At 41.9% G+C, this 15,968-nt stretch overlaps 1 protein-coding gene across 8 annotated transcripts in view; it reads right to left on the bottom strand.

Annotated features, from left to right (window-relative positions):
- Positions 1–15,923, bottom strand: part of TTLL5 (tubulin tyrosine ligase like 5) — a 129,142-nt gene extending 113,219 nt beyond the window's left edge. For 2 of the 8 annotated variants that reach the window (XM_017742072.1, XM_017742073.1), the window contains exons 1-9: positions 15,901–15,923; positions 15,637–15,766; positions 11,798–11,907; positions 9,912–9,994; positions 9,027–9,133; positions 8,361–8,491; positions 7,734–7,816; positions 5,662–5,731; positions 5,298–5,382 (exon numbers count right to left, since the gene is read on the bottom strand). In XM_017742072.1, coding sequence (XP_017597561.1) covers positions 5,298–5,382; positions 5,662–5,731; positions 7,734–7,816; positions 8,361–8,491; positions 9,027–9,133; positions 9,912–9,994; positions 11,798–11,907; positions 15,637–15,716 — 749 coding nt within the window. In that variant the 5' untranslated portion in view covers positions 15,717–15,766; positions 15,901–15,923. Of the gene's footprint in view, positions 1–5,297; positions 5,383–5,661; positions 5,732–7,733; positions 7,817–8,360; positions 8,492–9,026; positions 9,134–9,468; positions 9,492–9,550; positions 9,619–9,911; positions 9,999–11,797; positions 11,908–15,636; positions 15,767–15,900 lie in introns of those variants that run through there. The other 6 variants (XM_017742067.1, XM_017742068.1, XM_008639611.2 and 3 more) reach the window with 5 other exon arrangements.
- Between the last annotated feature and the right edge of the window lie 45 nt (positions 15,924–15,968).

The raw sequence follows: 15,968 nt of genomic DNA, 5'->3' as shown, positions 1-15,968 counted from the left end.
GTACAGACTGTCACCAAGAGCTGACCAGCTTTAACAACTGCTTAGTAGCCTGTCTGCTAAGCACAACAGTAGGGTCATGCAGTTACACACCTCAGTGATTCAGTAGTTATCCACCTCAGTGATCTGAATCTGATTATCTTAATTAAAAAGTAAGGAAGCAACATAAAGTCTTCTGGCTTGATGCACTATCTACTGGCTGGAAGCCCAGCAGGTACATCTAGTGAATAACACTGCTGCACAGCTTCTGCATGGGGCAATGTCTACGGAAGTGGTTGTAGCCTGATCCCAGGTGTCCATGCAGAAATAAATGAGTTACATTCCCTAAGGAGCAGAGGCTGCTGGGCAAGAGGGATGGGGCTGCTGTGGCTGGCTCAGCCAGCTCTGGCCTAAGCGCAGCCTGTGAGCTAATGTGAATGACTTGGCTCAAAGCAAGCACCTGAATTCTTTGGAAACCACAGGAATCCAGCACAGAAATGGTGAATATCCCAGAGGAGCCAGTGTCAACTAGGAAGCCAGGCTACTGAAGGAAGGGTGTTGCGAGACTGAGTGGTATGAGCTCAAGTGGCAGCATGGCAGCTAGTGGCAGGTGTTGTGAAGCCCAGCTGTCTAACCCCAGAGCGAACCCTTTTGTCCCACTGGAAAGTCTCCCCAAGGAGCTGCTGCTCCTTGGGCCTTTTGCAAGAATGTCTGGGTTTCAGCTCAGTTTTGCCTTTCCCTTTTCTCTAATCTATTTTTCAACTTCAGTGTAAATCTGAATGACAAGTTCCTGATGGTCTAGGATCCTTCCAGCTATTAAAGCTCAGAAATAGGGCTGTCTAAACATGGTTTAGGAGAAAAAGTAGTCTATCGAGAAGTCTCCCCAAAATAAGGAGCCATTTCACTATGAATTCCCCACACTATGTGTCAAGCCCCCATTATGCCTGCAGACACCAAGCAAGAGAGGTCCACCAGGCTCCTTTCTGTCCCACACAGAAGGAGGGGAAGTTAGACAGGAGAGAGAACTAGCAAAACAGGGGAGGTGCACAAACAGCACAAGCTATTCCTGGACCTATGTTCTCTTCAGCTGTACTTCAGGCACAAGTCAGGCTTGTTATTCTCTACGTACATGAATGCCCCTCCAAAAACCAGCATAATCCACCAATTCAGCAGTTGGCTCTAAGGGAAGCCTTGGGACTCCCACATAATTGGGCTTGGTGAGTCACCTTCAAAAGTATGTCAAAGTTTATAATTAAGACTGTAGTTTATTCACAATGTACCTCTTATTCAAACTAAGATATAAAAGGTATGTCAATAAATATATCGCCTGTTTTGGAAATCACAGATAAATAAAACTACCAAGATTTTTAATGTATGGTTGAGTGACAGAATTACACCCTCAGGCAAACCTGGACCAAGCTTGCCATGACCATCTCATTTTCCAAACCTATACCTTCAATGCAAAGGCCCCAGCTACAATTCTCCAGGCTGTGATCACAGACACCCAATCTAGATTATAATTGTCCTTTCCAGTACAAAGTTACTAAATATCTGCCAATTTAACAGATGTATGGCAGCACACTGTGTCTACTTTTTTTTTAATATGTACTAGAAAAGTGTTCAACGCACTTTTCAATCCAACAGGAGGATCTTAAGTCACCCAGTGCTGCTTTATGTCTTAAGAACAGCTTCAGTCTTGTTTCAAGCCTCAAGAGAAAAAAATCCCCACCCCACTCCACTCCCTCCAAACAGATCACTGAATATCTCCAAATGAATCTATTAGCAGCGTTCCTTCTAGAGGTGCACCAGGCATAAAATATGCAAGGAGTTTTGATAGAGCTCGAGGGAGGCACGACTAGAAAAGCTGTATTGTAACAAAAGATAAAAACAGAGCACATTCACTGATACCACTCTTAATAACTCTCCAGAAGTCTGATAGTTGGCTCTGTTCACCTATGGCTCTGTCCCCTTATACAGCTTATTCCACATGGAGTAGGGCGGAAATAGCTAGAAAATGAACCTACTCAACATCAGTGCTTCCTAAGTTCTACTCAGTATTCTTTTAGAGGATAAACAAACAAAAAAACACTAACAAAAAATACCACAAACAAACAAACAAAAACCCCTGACGCAAACATTTTGAAGTCATTATCTTCCTGAAAAACTGCATTAAAAAAAAAAATAAAAAAGAGAGAGAGAACTTTGGCCAGGGCAAACCAAATAGTTATTTGGTACTTCCAGCACAACAGCTGAAGGCTCTGTTACACACATCTGGGTACATACCCTTCCTATCTCCTTCAGAGGAAACTTGGAAAGTGAAACAGAAGGTACAAAAATGTTGGATCCACAATCCCTTCCTTCTCCTCAGCTCTGAAGCCTCAAATTCCACTCTAGATCATGTCATGACAAGTCTAGCTGTGCCAGAAGAAACAAGGCCTGAGGAAATATCTAGTCAAACATCACAAATGTTTGTTATACCAAGTTTATTCCTTGTAAAGATCATTACATCTTATGGTTTCCTGATAGCACTCCTTTTTTGGTAGAGGCCATCAAGTTTACTGAAACAGTCAGGTTTGTGGAATATGGAAATATTGGAATATGCAAAGCAAAACACTACAGAGGAACGTGACCTTTCAGACAGACTAAGAAAACGGGGAAAAAAAAAATTAAAAGACCAAGCCAGGTCACCCTTATTACACTTCAGAGACTATCTCCCTTCAGAAAGCAAATTCAAAACATGGAAGTCATCATAGTGCACCTCAAACACCAGCTGAGGTTCCAAAACCAGATTGCTCTGTTCTGCTGGTAGTTTTCACCTTAGATTGCTTCTATACCACCTTGGATTCCAGACCCTGACATTACCTCCCAGTTCTCTGCTAGAAATTGCTTCTACCCTTAAGCAGCATGGGGTCCTTTTCTTAAGCAAAGAATTAAAAACAGCTTCTACTCCCCAAGGCTGAAACATTTCCCTCTCCCTGCACAGCTAAACTTTTGTCCCAGCTTTAAACCAAAGCATTACAGTATGTGAGGCAATTACAATGCTCTCTCCCAGCACATAACTCACATTTTAAAATGAATGACAAGACAGCTAAATAGGAAGCCATAATCCAGTAGCTCCAGGTTCTTTACCTCTCACCAACTGAATCTGCAAATGCAGGGCATGGGGAAAATACAAATTGGTACAACTGAAATCCACTAGTGCCATCTGGAGGCCACACAGAAGAGCCCACCTAAACTTTCATCAGCCTCTGCTCACCTTGAGTGTTGTCCTCCAAAGAGAGCTTGCCAGCACTTGCTGCAGGAACATACCAGCTGTACAGCCACAGTAGATGTGAAAAGCTTAAGATAATGAAGGATACTGTCTGCAGTAAACTTATAGCTTCAACTGCAAGTCTTTTGCCATAGCTGACACTTGAGCTGAAACTGCTCAGTGGGCAGCTGAAGTTTAGTAACAGAACCAGAGCTACTCTCCAGAGTCAGGACCTTGGAAGAGGGATAACAGCTCATTATTTTCATTTCCTCTATACTTCTTCCACAGTTGTACTGGTAGAGCTGACCATATCACAAAGTAGCATTAAGATACCTAGTGGCACATTTAGTCTGCATATACTATCTACCTCTCACAGAAAGCTGAAGGATGGCATGCAATTTGAAAGAAAGGAAAACTTTAATTAGTAATACTGTGGTGTCCTGTAGATATATGTTCCACTTGTCACGTGCGTCGACACCATGTGCACCAGGTTTGATTACAGTTTAAACAAATGGAATCTAAACACACATAAAACTGCTAAGGATTTCAGAACACTGAAAAGTGATTTGCAAGTATTGCTGCAAGATAGGATCTTAGCAATTGAGAGTCCAGAATTGTTGAGACTGATGCTTCTGAATGGAAACCCAGATACGCACTTCTACGCTCTTACCCTCATGCAAAATATGTTACTCTACTGGCAAAAATGCACACTTATCTTCAGAGTAGAACACTTGTGTTTATACAGATGCATTTTTCCAGAAGTAAACTCCTTTGTTACAAAATCAGCAGAACCACCTTTAAGATATTAATGATGGTGCAAATCCTATTTTTGAAGGCCTGCTATGTACTGCCCATTCTGAGAACACGCTGAAAATCTATGCTATCTTGTTTCCCTCTTCACTTTCCAAAAACATGCAATATTAGCAGCTAACAATTTAGTTGCCAGTTCCCAAGAGAAAAGTCTTGCATGCTTGGCATGTTTAAGGCTCCCTTTCTAAAGTGAATATAGTTGTCAAGCTTTCCACTTATAAACACGAGCTTCCCCTTTCTGCCTCCTTTTAGGGAAAAAAATGTGTTCACATTATCTTTGCACGCAGAGGCACATCACAACACACCTGAAGGGTGTTCATTGATTTAATGGATATTTCTTGTGGGATCATTATTTATGTATCCTTTGGGACTCATTATCTTCTTGGGGCAACGATAATTTGGATTCAGTATCTACCCAAGTCAGAGCCATGTCAGGCATGAACCCTAGAGATATTCTGAGTACATCAGATGTGCTTGTAAGAAAGATACAGCATTACTTAGAACTGTTGCTGAAGAGAATCGTGTGGTGCTCTTTTCTCAAACATCACTACAGTTAAAATTCTGATCTGTTGGGAATTCAGAGGGGTGATTGCTTCAAATATACAGACAAATATTTTGCCAAACTTCTGTGATGAAGAAAACCAGGTATTTTTGGAAGACAAGTGTTGATTCTAGGGAATCTTAGGTATCTTTCATGGCTTACACGCAAAAGAAAATTGTTATCTTGCAGGGTAAAAACTGTGAACTAGCCTAAAACCACTTACTGGATACTGCAGAAAATACAAATACTGACCTAAAATTTAGAAGAGTCACTGAAAGTATTAAAACAAATACCAATACAGTCATTAACAGGTCTCCAACTACTTTTTTTTTTAGGATAAATTTGAGAAAGCTTGGATTCCCTTCCCCTTGGAGAATGGAGAAGAGGCCCAAAGGGATCAATAATCCCAAATTTCAAGAAGAACTCAGCCTTGAGAATGAACATGCCAGTGATGATCTGTTTGGCCATTCAACCCTTGAGAGCGGAAAACTTGCTTTATTAATTATATATAAAAACAATAAAATCCCTCCCTCAAGATTCTATAATCTATATGAAGAAACCTGATGGGATGCAGCATGGTGAAGTATCTATTTAAACTCTGCAGAATTCCCTAACTGGCACTTTCCTCATTTTACTATTGTTTCAGGAGCAGAGAGGCAAGCCAAGAAATGTCCGGATCACCAAGTGCACGTGCACCGAAAAAGACGACTTCTCCCATACCTGGCCAATCCTTCCTCGTAGAGATAGACGACGAGTGGATCATAGGATGTAACCAGAACATAGAGACGCACATCAAACTTGAAATCTGAAATACAGTTGTCAAGAGTCGGTGACTGCAGTATCTTTCAGACATCATATCCAGTTGAGGAATTTCAAAAGAAACCATTATCTGCTGCTGACATAAGTGCCTGAAGCTATCCCAGCTGAAAAGCTTCCAGGTTTTAATGAATTCCCTAGTTACATTTGTCTGGTGCTAGACCAAGCTAGACCACTCAATTATTCAACTAAACTCCTGCAAAGGTTGCAGAGATCCTCAGATGCAGGGTTGGGGGAAGGGAGAAAAGCAATTCCTAAGCACACTCACCATCTATGAGCAAGGGATTGCTGATGTAACGAGACACCAGGATGTTGTCTTCCACAATAATTTGGCTTGGCTGTAGAAGAACAGAGAATTTAGGCGTGAAAAAAACAGGATATGTAAGGAATAAGAAGAAATTAAACCAAATGCACCGTTTTTTCCTGCCTTTCCCTCCTAAAGCCACCCATACCAATAACTATGTCTGGGAAAGGAAGAAATAAAACCAAAATGAAAAAAACGTAACTGTCAGTCACAACACATTTAAGGTAACTAGATCCTAAAGAGAAGTCTGGGTATTATTAAATTGCCAAAACAACCTGCCCATTGAATTTTCCAGTAAAATACTCAGAGTAGCATACAGATTTAACAGCCACATGGCAATGATGTAAAATATCCAAGGAAAAAAATCCCCACATCTAAGAAGTAACTGTTACTCTGTTTGCTTCTCAAGGATTTAACCAGACACACGGAGAAGGGGCTTAGAAGTCACAGGAAGGAGTATGTAACTATAGTTGGTGAGGACGTCACAAGTGAAGAAAATGACTCAACTTGTGATCTTTATAACTACATCCTGGGCTGGTATCCAACCTTTTTGCCTACCTTCTACTGAGTCTCAGTTCACAGCAGGAGCTCCCGTACCCAAAAGAAGCTACACTTGTTGCTCAGAACAGAAAGGTCTATGACAAATACACATCACAAAGTCATGGGATCTGTAGAAAAAGCTTTTACTTTTTGCTGTATGCAAGCCTCTCTTGTAACCAGTTTTAACTACTCAACAATTTCTTGCACAACATTTCCTTGCCTTCACTTTGCAAGAGGGAAGAGAACCACGGGATTCTGCCTTTATTCAATTTTGCGTGTATACAGCCACAACACCAGAATCATGAGCAGAAAACCGAAGCATATGAAGTGCTTATATAGAATGTGAGAGAACAAGCTCAACTTCCCTCAGAACATCACATGAAAGTGACAGACTGCTCTATATGGATCAGGGAAATGCAAAGGCTTGTTATTTGTTGGGGGGGGGGGGTTATTGCTGTTATCTAAAACTTTTGTGATGAGATTCTGAAAGAGACTCTTTTAATGGCATCTCACTGAAGGAAACTGGCCTGTGGGACGAACTAGCTACAATGCTTCTCGAACAGAAATACACAAAGGGATATTGGTCCCAGAAGGGTATTTTCCCCATGTCATGGCCAACTGCCATGTGAGCCTGAGCTCATTCCTCCCTTTCAAGCAAAGAAAAAACTGAGTGTAGCTCTGGAAATACTTACCTCATACACTTGGCGAATTGCTCCCTTATTTTATGGGAAATGATCCAAGTAGAGAACAGATGAGGCAGCATGACCCCTTTAGTGCAGGGAAGGCTAAAGGGGTTCAAATGAGTGAAAGCAAAATGACTCAACAGTCATTTTGCTGTTGAGCATATTTATTGGAATCCCCTCGTGTTTGGCTCCTGTTCAGATGTATTTGTTGCCTATGACAACCTAACTCCCTGCAAAGCCCACAAAGAGCAAAAGACACTAAAACCAGCACATTTGAGTTCAAAGAACTATCCCCATTACACCTCAGGAAGGACACACTGACCTTTAGATAACACAGCTTTAAGACTGATACACTGCCTACTCTATCAAGTTTCATTTAAACTGGTCTTTTCCATGGGGAAGTGGGGAGACAAGGGGTCTGTTTGAGGACTGTTTAGGTCATACAGGGAAACAACTAAGGAGAGTTCTGGAAATCTTCCCAAGGTCAGCCTACAGTCAGCCACAATGAGAGCATGAAGCAGCGCGGCTTCCCAAACTGTCTCAGGGAGTATAAACTTGGTCCTAATAAGCTAAGACTTGAAGGTAGATTGCAAGATGAGCACAGCATACAAAGATAGACTGCTTTTGGTTACACAGGCCAGGCCCAGGCAGGCTTTGCAAGCTGCTCAGGGCTGTTGAACTGCTCACTAATATATGGCTGAAATTAAGAGTAAGGCCAATGTCCAGTTCAATGCCTCCAGGCCTCTTGCCTGGAATCCGACACCGTTTTGAAGACAGTGTTACTGGAGAGTAGTCCTTTCAGTGAACACTTACATTATTTACCAAGTAGACACCTCGACCTCTGGAAGACGCCACAGGCTTCACTATCCATGGGCCTCTGTCCCTAGAATAGGTACCTGGTTAAAAGAAAACAGCACAAGTCTGCAACATCTTCCATTTTGCTTATTAACAGAGGAGCAAGAATCAAGAATGTTGCCTACAGTAAAAGCTTTAGAGAACTCCCCAAGGAGATCAAAGTCTGCTTTTTCAATGTGTTATTTTACCCCTCTGGAATCACTGCAATTATTACAGCCCCTCCTTGAAGCCCCTCCTGCTGCTCTGATAGATTCATTCTTCTGCCCCTGTGCCTCCTTTCAGCACTTTTCTCTTCAGTACTCCCAGGCATTAGGCAGGGATATTGTGAAGCTGATCATCAACAACAGTGTGCACATAAAAACCCCTCAACTTTGGAGTCTTAAGCCCATATGCATGGAGTAAACAGCAGAATATGAATTACATAAAAAAATCATATGGACTTTTTCTACTGTCTTCCCAGCTTCCTCTAATTTTGTTGCCTTAACCACTGGCACGATCAAAAGGCTAGGATATTAAAAATAATTCCCTTCCCCCCACCCCCCATTATTTTGTTTCTTGTCTGGGCATCACCAGCCATTCACTTACTGCAGAAGTCCTGGTACTCTGTTGGGAGGATAAAGGTCTGAGGTAAGATATGGAATGTCTTGAACCCATGGGTCAGCTGCATTCGAGAAACATTCTTGTACAGTCTGTCCTTTCGTGTCAGTTCATATGACCTGGAGTCCCAAAACAAGAGTCTCTATCTATTTTTTCCCAACATTACAGCAACCCTTTGTCCTAGTTACTAAAGTATCTGTAGCCTTGTCAGATGTCTAAACCCCAACCTGCAACTACTCTTGAGCTTTTACTGCCTCTACCTTATGGCTGTACTAACATCAGCTGTAGCACTTCTTGCAATTCCCAAGACAGACTGATGCACAGCAATCTGTTATAACGGTGGTTACAAACCTTAGCTGGAGACACAGGACTATCTCTCTAACTAAAAACCTGAAGTCACAAATAATTTAACAATCAAATAAAGAAAATAAAATTAAAAATCCAGCATTTGGGCTACAGACAAGCATTTTAACTCATATATTATTCCCCCAAAACCCCAAAGATCATTTAGAATGAAGACAGCATGTGACACTGGCCCAGTCTGTTGGGATTTTACAGTACCATGTATACTGTATTTTTCGGGGGTATATCTATGTTCAGACTTTTGCAAATCATCACAGAGATGTTCAACAAAACGTGGTATCAAGGCCTTACCTAGGGAAATGATTGACTTTCTGAATATCTGTAAGGGAGCGCAGCAAGTAGGGCTTCAAGTGTGATCCTGTCCACATGAGATTATAATCGGTGCTATTAGGGTGAACCTAAAAAGCAACACAATAAACACCACACACAAAAACATCAAACTAATGAAAAGCAACACCACTTGTCCCTAGATCTGCAAGGCAAAAGCAACTCTAGTTTAAGACAGTCTCCTCTACTATCTCTAATATAAGGGCAATTCAACCCAGCTGCTGCCCTAAGGTATTCCCATGCTGGGAAATAACCATGTCAAATTTTCCTAAAGAAACTTGTGAGTTTGTTATTTTCATAGACACTTTAAATGCAATTTTTAAAGCATTTTAAATCTCTTCAGGAAACTTGTCAGACCAATTCCTTAAGTTGCTGTTACTCAGGAAAAAAAAAAAATCAACCATACACATCTATCAAATTGTCATTAGTTGTATACAGGACATTCTTTAGAGCAAGACAGGTGCTAGAAGAGAAGTGTGAAACACTACATCAATACTTCTGAGAGCTTGTAAAGGCTGAGAGATTAAATCCTTCAGATCTTCCCATGGGTGTGACACTGTAAAAGCAAAAAGAGAAAAAGCACATGACCAAACTTCAGCATTCCTTTTTCCCTATTTTTTCAGGCTTAAGACTAATGGGTTCTCCTTTGAGAGAGCAAAATCATGACATATCTTGAATGTGACTAGCAGAGTACGTTAAATGAAAAACCTCAGGGGGGATGACAGCAATTTCCTGGTTCTAACCCTGCAGAGTTAAAAAAAAAAACACCAAAACCCACAAAAAATCCAAAACCATCATCATCACCTCCCAGCCCAGCACAAAATCAGATGAGAAGTTCATTGCACTCACCTCATGAAATCCATGGGCAGTCAGAATGCTCCGAACGAGCCGGCTGTCTGTTCGCACAATCTTATAGGACATGTGGAAGCGCTCTGTGAAGAGGCAAAGAGATATGGAATTAGAGTCTGCACCTGGAAGAATAAACCAAAGTCACTCATGCTACCAAAGAAAAGGACTCAGACAGTACAGCTGCATTTAATTCACAGAGCAGCACATAACAGGCAAGGGGAGATAGGAAATGCCAACATCAGCATCACTGAACTGACTTACATCAATCCTTAGTTATAATATAGTTGTATCACAGAACCCCATCATATAAAAATAAAGCACAGGACAGCTTAACAAATACCCAGTTTGGGTTTTTTTTAAATATTCCATCATATAGACTGCTTTATAACACTCCAGACATGATTTCAGCTTTCTTCTCTATTCAACATCGGTATTCCTAGCTGTAAGTAATTATGTCTTATGCCCCTCATTGACATGGCTAGCTTACATGATTACTTTTTAGATCCTGAAAACCCAAGATAAAGCACCGAATTTTTGTCTACATCTCATCCACCTGTACTGATCTTCCAACAAATAACTGCAAATACAGTAGGAGATAAAGTAAATAGTAAATACAAGGAAATAAAAAGATAAACTCACTATGCAAGTAGAAAGTCATAAAAACAAAAGCAGTAAGCAGCCCTGGAGGTATAAGATAAACCAAAAGCAAGTAGCAAGACTAGAGGTCAGCTGTCATATAAAAGGATGTGGCAATCCATAAAAGATTTCAAAGACAATAGAGAAAGAAATTTCAATGCCAGAATACAGAACTGCCTAGAAAAGGCATTTTACAATTTGATTCAAACTGAGAATAAAAGGGTGAAGATTAGATTAAACTTCAGGAAATATGTTCTATCAACAAAAATAAGTCAAAAAAGTAGGAAGTATCATGATCAGGAACCAGACAAAGCTGAAGGAAATTTAACAAGTTGCACTATTCAGCAGTAAACTTGTTAAACCATGTGAGAAAAAGCAGAAGAGACCCCACGCTCCAGTAAAAATGCAAGTTACAATTACCATCAGCTTCTGGCACCACCCAAGTATATTTTTAACTCACATGAAAAGGAGCAGGAGTTTCCACATATAAACCACCTTCTCCACCCCTTACCCCAATGAGCCAGAAGCATTTCTGCTTGGATAGGATATTAGAAACAAAAGCACCAATTACCTAAGAAAGGAAAAAGCAAGAGAAGAAAAGTGTCAGCACCTTCACAAAAAGAAGCTGAGTAGATTTCAGGTTTTCTCCAACTCAGCACATCCAGAATGAGCTCTAAGCTGTACACACCCACAAGTACTAACTTTTCAAATCCAAAGTGACTGTTTGGCCTCTTTAGAGTCTCTCCCTTATTTGACACTAGACAGGTTTTGTCTTCCAAGTCAAATGCTGCCAGCAATTATTCTGTTTATGGCCTTCTCACAGTTACGAGGCTGTAGACTCAGGAATTTGTTACTACAGCTTATTATTGTTCAACTGTGCGGCTGTCTGCTTTATTTCCCAGTGAAATGCTCTCGAAATTCACTGCAATGATTGATTTTAAGGTCTTAGCTATAGTGAATTTATATCCTGGTTCTAAGTTCTAGCATGGCCTCCAAATTCAATTTGCAAGCAGATCGTTCCAACTCAAAATGCATCAGGGCCCAGTGGAGGGACAGACACCATAATCCAAAGACATTATTATTCACCAATGGATTAAGCATTTCTGAATGTCTCAGTGGTCAGACACCAGAGAGGATTGTAATTTCTTTCCTACTATGTCCTTTTCCCACCACAAAGTGAAGAGAACATCCAGGTAAGAGACTTTTACCTCATGCTTTCAAGCCAAAAGCTGGCACATAGTAGCACCCACCTCCAATTAGACGGAGGTAGCTGTCCTTAGTCAGAATAGCGTCAGCATGAAACACCAAGACAGGGACCCGCCTGCAGCCACCACCGGTCCACTTGATACACGGATGATCCCTGAAATGACAAGACAGTTTAAGCAACTGCTGAGCCTCACACATGCAGCAGTTACTTACAATAACGACACAGCAAGTCTCCATACCTAACCCACCTAGCCTGTGGACAGGACATAAGCAAACACACTGGGGAAAATAGTGGAAGATTGGCGAGGAGGACTGTAAACATGCTTAAGCGACTTACAGCTTGGGTGTAGAAAAATACATGCAACATTGTAACTGTTGTCTATCTTTGTGTGTTTCACAAGTGGAGTATCTGAGGTAGCACAGGACTGCAGTAGACTTCAAGGCACTCTATCGAACATGCTTGAGACTCCTGCCCTACTGTGGGCAAAGTCAAAGCACAGTGGTAAAATACACCTGCAAGAATCCCTGAAAAACAGGTGCGAGCAGCAGCTGCAGTGATCCTCTAGCAAGGACCAAGCTCCACAGTGCCTGCCTCCCTGCTTGTGTGCCTCTGAGGCTGCTTTGGTGATCCCCCAGTCAGCAAGGTAACGAAAAGAAATCTACTCTTTGCATTTCAGCTGCAGTTTTGTGGTTGTACCTAAGCCCTGCCTGTGCTGACTTATACACACACATACTAGGCATCTGTGGTGGTTCCAGGTTCCACGCTGGCTAGATGCCAGGCAGCCACCAAAGCTGTTCCGTCATTCCCGTCCACAGCTGGACAGGTGAGAAAAAATTTAACGGAAGACTCATGAGTTATGGGGCAGGGAGGGATCACTCACCAATTACTGTCACAGGCAAAAGAGACTCGACTTGCAGAAACTAATTGAACTTACTACCAATCAAAATCAGAGGATAATGAAAAGTAAATCAAATCTTAAAAAAACCTTCCCCCCACCCCTCTCTCATTCCCAGGCTTAACTTTATTCCTGAATCTCTACCTTCTTTCCCTCAGCAGTGCAGGGAGATGAGGAATGGGGGTCACAGTCAGTTCATCACATGTTGTTTCTGCCATTGCTTCCTCCTCAGGGAGAGTCCATACCCTGCTCCACCATGGGGTCCCTCTCACAGCAGACAGTCCTCCACGAACTTCTCCAATATGAATCCTGTCCACCGGCTACAGTTCTTCATGAACTGCTCCAGCATGCATTCCCCTTCCTACAGGGTGCATTACTTCAAGAACAGGCTGCTCCAGCATGGGTCCCCCACAGGGTTACAAGTCCTGTCAGCAAACCTGCTCCAGTGTAGGCTCCTCTCTCCATGGGTCTGGAGGTCCCTCCCAGGAGTCTGTTCCAGTGCAGGCTTCCCTTAGGATCCCAACCTTCTTTTGGGCATTCACCTGAGTGTGGGGCTCCTCCACAAGCTATAGGTGGATCTCTGTACCCCCACAGATTGTCATGGACTGTAGGGGCACAGCTACCTCACTATGGTCTTCACCACGTGCTGCAGGGAGTCCCAGCTCCAGCACCTGGAGCAGCTCCTTGCCCTCTGACTGTGGTGTCTGCGGAGTTCTTCCTGTCACGTATTCTTACTCCTCTCTTCTCTGAGCACTATTACCCTCATGCAATAACTTATTTTTCCCCTTCATAAATATGTTATCACAGAGGTGTTTCTACCATCGTTCCTGGGTTCCATCTTGGGCAGGTCCATATGGGAGCATTGTCTCTGTCAGACACGGAGAAAGCTTCTAGCAACTTCTCACAGAACCCACCCCTGTAGCCCTCCCACTACCAAAACCTGGCCACTCAACCGCAATACAGCACCCTTGGTACTCAGCTATAAAGGGAGTCTTCTAGACCACCCTCTTTTTGAGTTGGTCTTGCCAGTCCAAGTTCTGTTTAATTCTGTTTAGTTCTGTATTTATTTTACTGGGTAAAATTTAGGAGAAGTCTCATGAGCTTTCACAGCTACAGTTCTCTGAATTTATAGCCTGAAAACAAGATCTATAATTCACAATAAACCACAACTGTTTGTATCCACACAACCAGACCTTGCAATGCAGGTTCCAGCTTCCAATTTTAGAACCACAGATCAGTGTAGTCTGCCTGGTTGTAATACTGGAGTCTGAAGTGCACAAAAAAAGCACTAATGAAGAGTGTGAGACACTAGAACAGACTTGGCTCAACACAATGGATAAAGCTGTGTATTCTTCCCTTTCAATTCCTGTCAGATACAGCGGAATGCAAGCCCAGAATTCAAGAACGATGCCCCCCAGTGCACCACTTAAGCTACAGACTCTTAAATGCAGTGATCAGTTCTGTACAAAACAACAAGACTACACTAGGAAATATCATCTCCTCAGAGAAATTAAGGACACACCAAAAAAAATTAAGACCTGTTATATCAAATTCGAGGATTACATAAAGAAAAACTGTCAACCGTCCTAGGCAAATAGAACTCGGGCTGTTTATTACCACTGCACAAGAAAATTAAAAACATGAAAAAGTTAACAGAAAACAGAGACTGACGGGTTGGAGAGACCTCTCTATCTACACTAACAAGAAGAAATACAAAGACTGACAGAGATATACAAAAGGATTTGTCTATAGAATATGAAAGATCATTGTCTACCAAAGGTTTGGAGAAGCTACACAGGACAAAACACTTCCAACACTTAGAACAAAGTAACAGAGATGTAAGGGCAATTACCTGATGCTAGGACAAGGGCTCTTAAGGGTAGCCTTGGTTCTCTTAACAAAGTTACTACCATTATCATGCAGACAAATTAACCTCACAGCACTCCCAACTGCTTCTGCTACCTCTAAAAATATTTTTTAAAAAAAATATACACCTGGGGTATAATTAGCTATTCAGACTGGAAGGGACCCAAGAAGCTTCCAGAATTTACACTACAGGCCAGAGCCTTATGTAAGTGGAAAATGAACTGAGGCAACAGGACAGGAGTTTATACTAAGCCTGTCCTGAGGATTTGCAGCAAGGCTCAATCCTCCAGGTGACAGTCATTCATTCCTAGCATGACCCCCCGTCACTTGATGCAGACGTACTGTTACAGTTACATTCGAGGTGAAGTTAGTTCTGGACCTTTCCATCCATGAGGATCTAGCAAACCCAAGCCAACGACTTGCTATGAAGTAACATTCCTCTAAATGTCTTAAGTCATGTAGTCTGCAGCTGGGCACTCAGTCACAATGTGCACCCAAAAAAACCCTAACAGGACACAGTGAAGTAGGTCCAGGTCAAACAGAAAAGGGATTCTACTATGGGAAAGAACAACGGAACAATTCCTTCACAAGCAAAGCTAAAAGAAGTTGCTAAACAAAGATGGAACAAACATTATGACTTGTTACTAGTAAGAAATACGAAGTCTAGTAGCTGATTTATCACAAGACAGTTTTTTTTAAAAGGCCATAAAACATATATATCAGTCTACCATACAGCAGATTTCTAATCTGTGCAGCAGTAAAAAAAAAAAAAAAAAAAAAAAAAAAATCCAAAAACCACACACATACCAAAAAAAAAAGAAAAAGAAAACAAAGGGACAATATTTTGATATTATCAAAAAAGTTCCCAGCTTAGGAACATGACAGAAAGAAATCCATGAAACTATGGACTTCAGAGCAGCCAAAGAAAAGCTGCACATTCAACCCTGATGCATGTGGTGGTCTTTTAGGCTGCAGCTGTTGGCAGCCTGCCCATAGGCTTAAGGCCTAAACCAACCATCTTTCACTTCATAGGTAGGAAGGTAAGAAATGCATGTGTCTTTTCAAATTACTACAGATCCACCAGAAAGCACAGAGACATAGAAAGTTCTTTTTCTACTTACTCCAGTTCATCTACAGCATCTTCTTCCTCCTCTGAGGATGAGCCAGTTTCCTCCAGATCTTTAGCCATCCCAACCGGCATTTCCTCTGGGAGTTTTCATACAGCCCAGTCCCAGTTGCAAGAGCAGCTACCTACAGTAAGGATTAAAAGCAGGAATTGAGCGCGCGGGGGGAATATCCGGGGAACCCCCCGCCCCCTGCCAGTACATATTTCTCAAAGGACTATCAACAAGTCTGTTAAACCTCTGTGATCTGTCAAACATCACCTCCGAGCCCTGAGAGCGCAGAAAGAAGCACCACCTTCCAGCAGATTATTCCGCACCTGCCCGTGAGA

The sequence above is a fragment of the Corvus brachyrhynchos genome, unplaced genomic scaffold (genome assembly GCF_000691975.1).
Source record: "Corvus brachyrhynchos isolate BGI_N302 unplaced genomic scaffold, ASM69197v1 scaffold115, whole genome shotgun sequence".
Classification (NCBI taxonomy): domain Eukaryota; kingdom Metazoa; phylum Chordata; class Aves; order Passeriformes; family Corvidae; genus Corvus; species Corvus brachyrhynchos.
The sequence above is the reverse complement of the archived record's forward strand: the minus strand, read 5'-3'. Positions and strand labels throughout refer to the sequence as shown.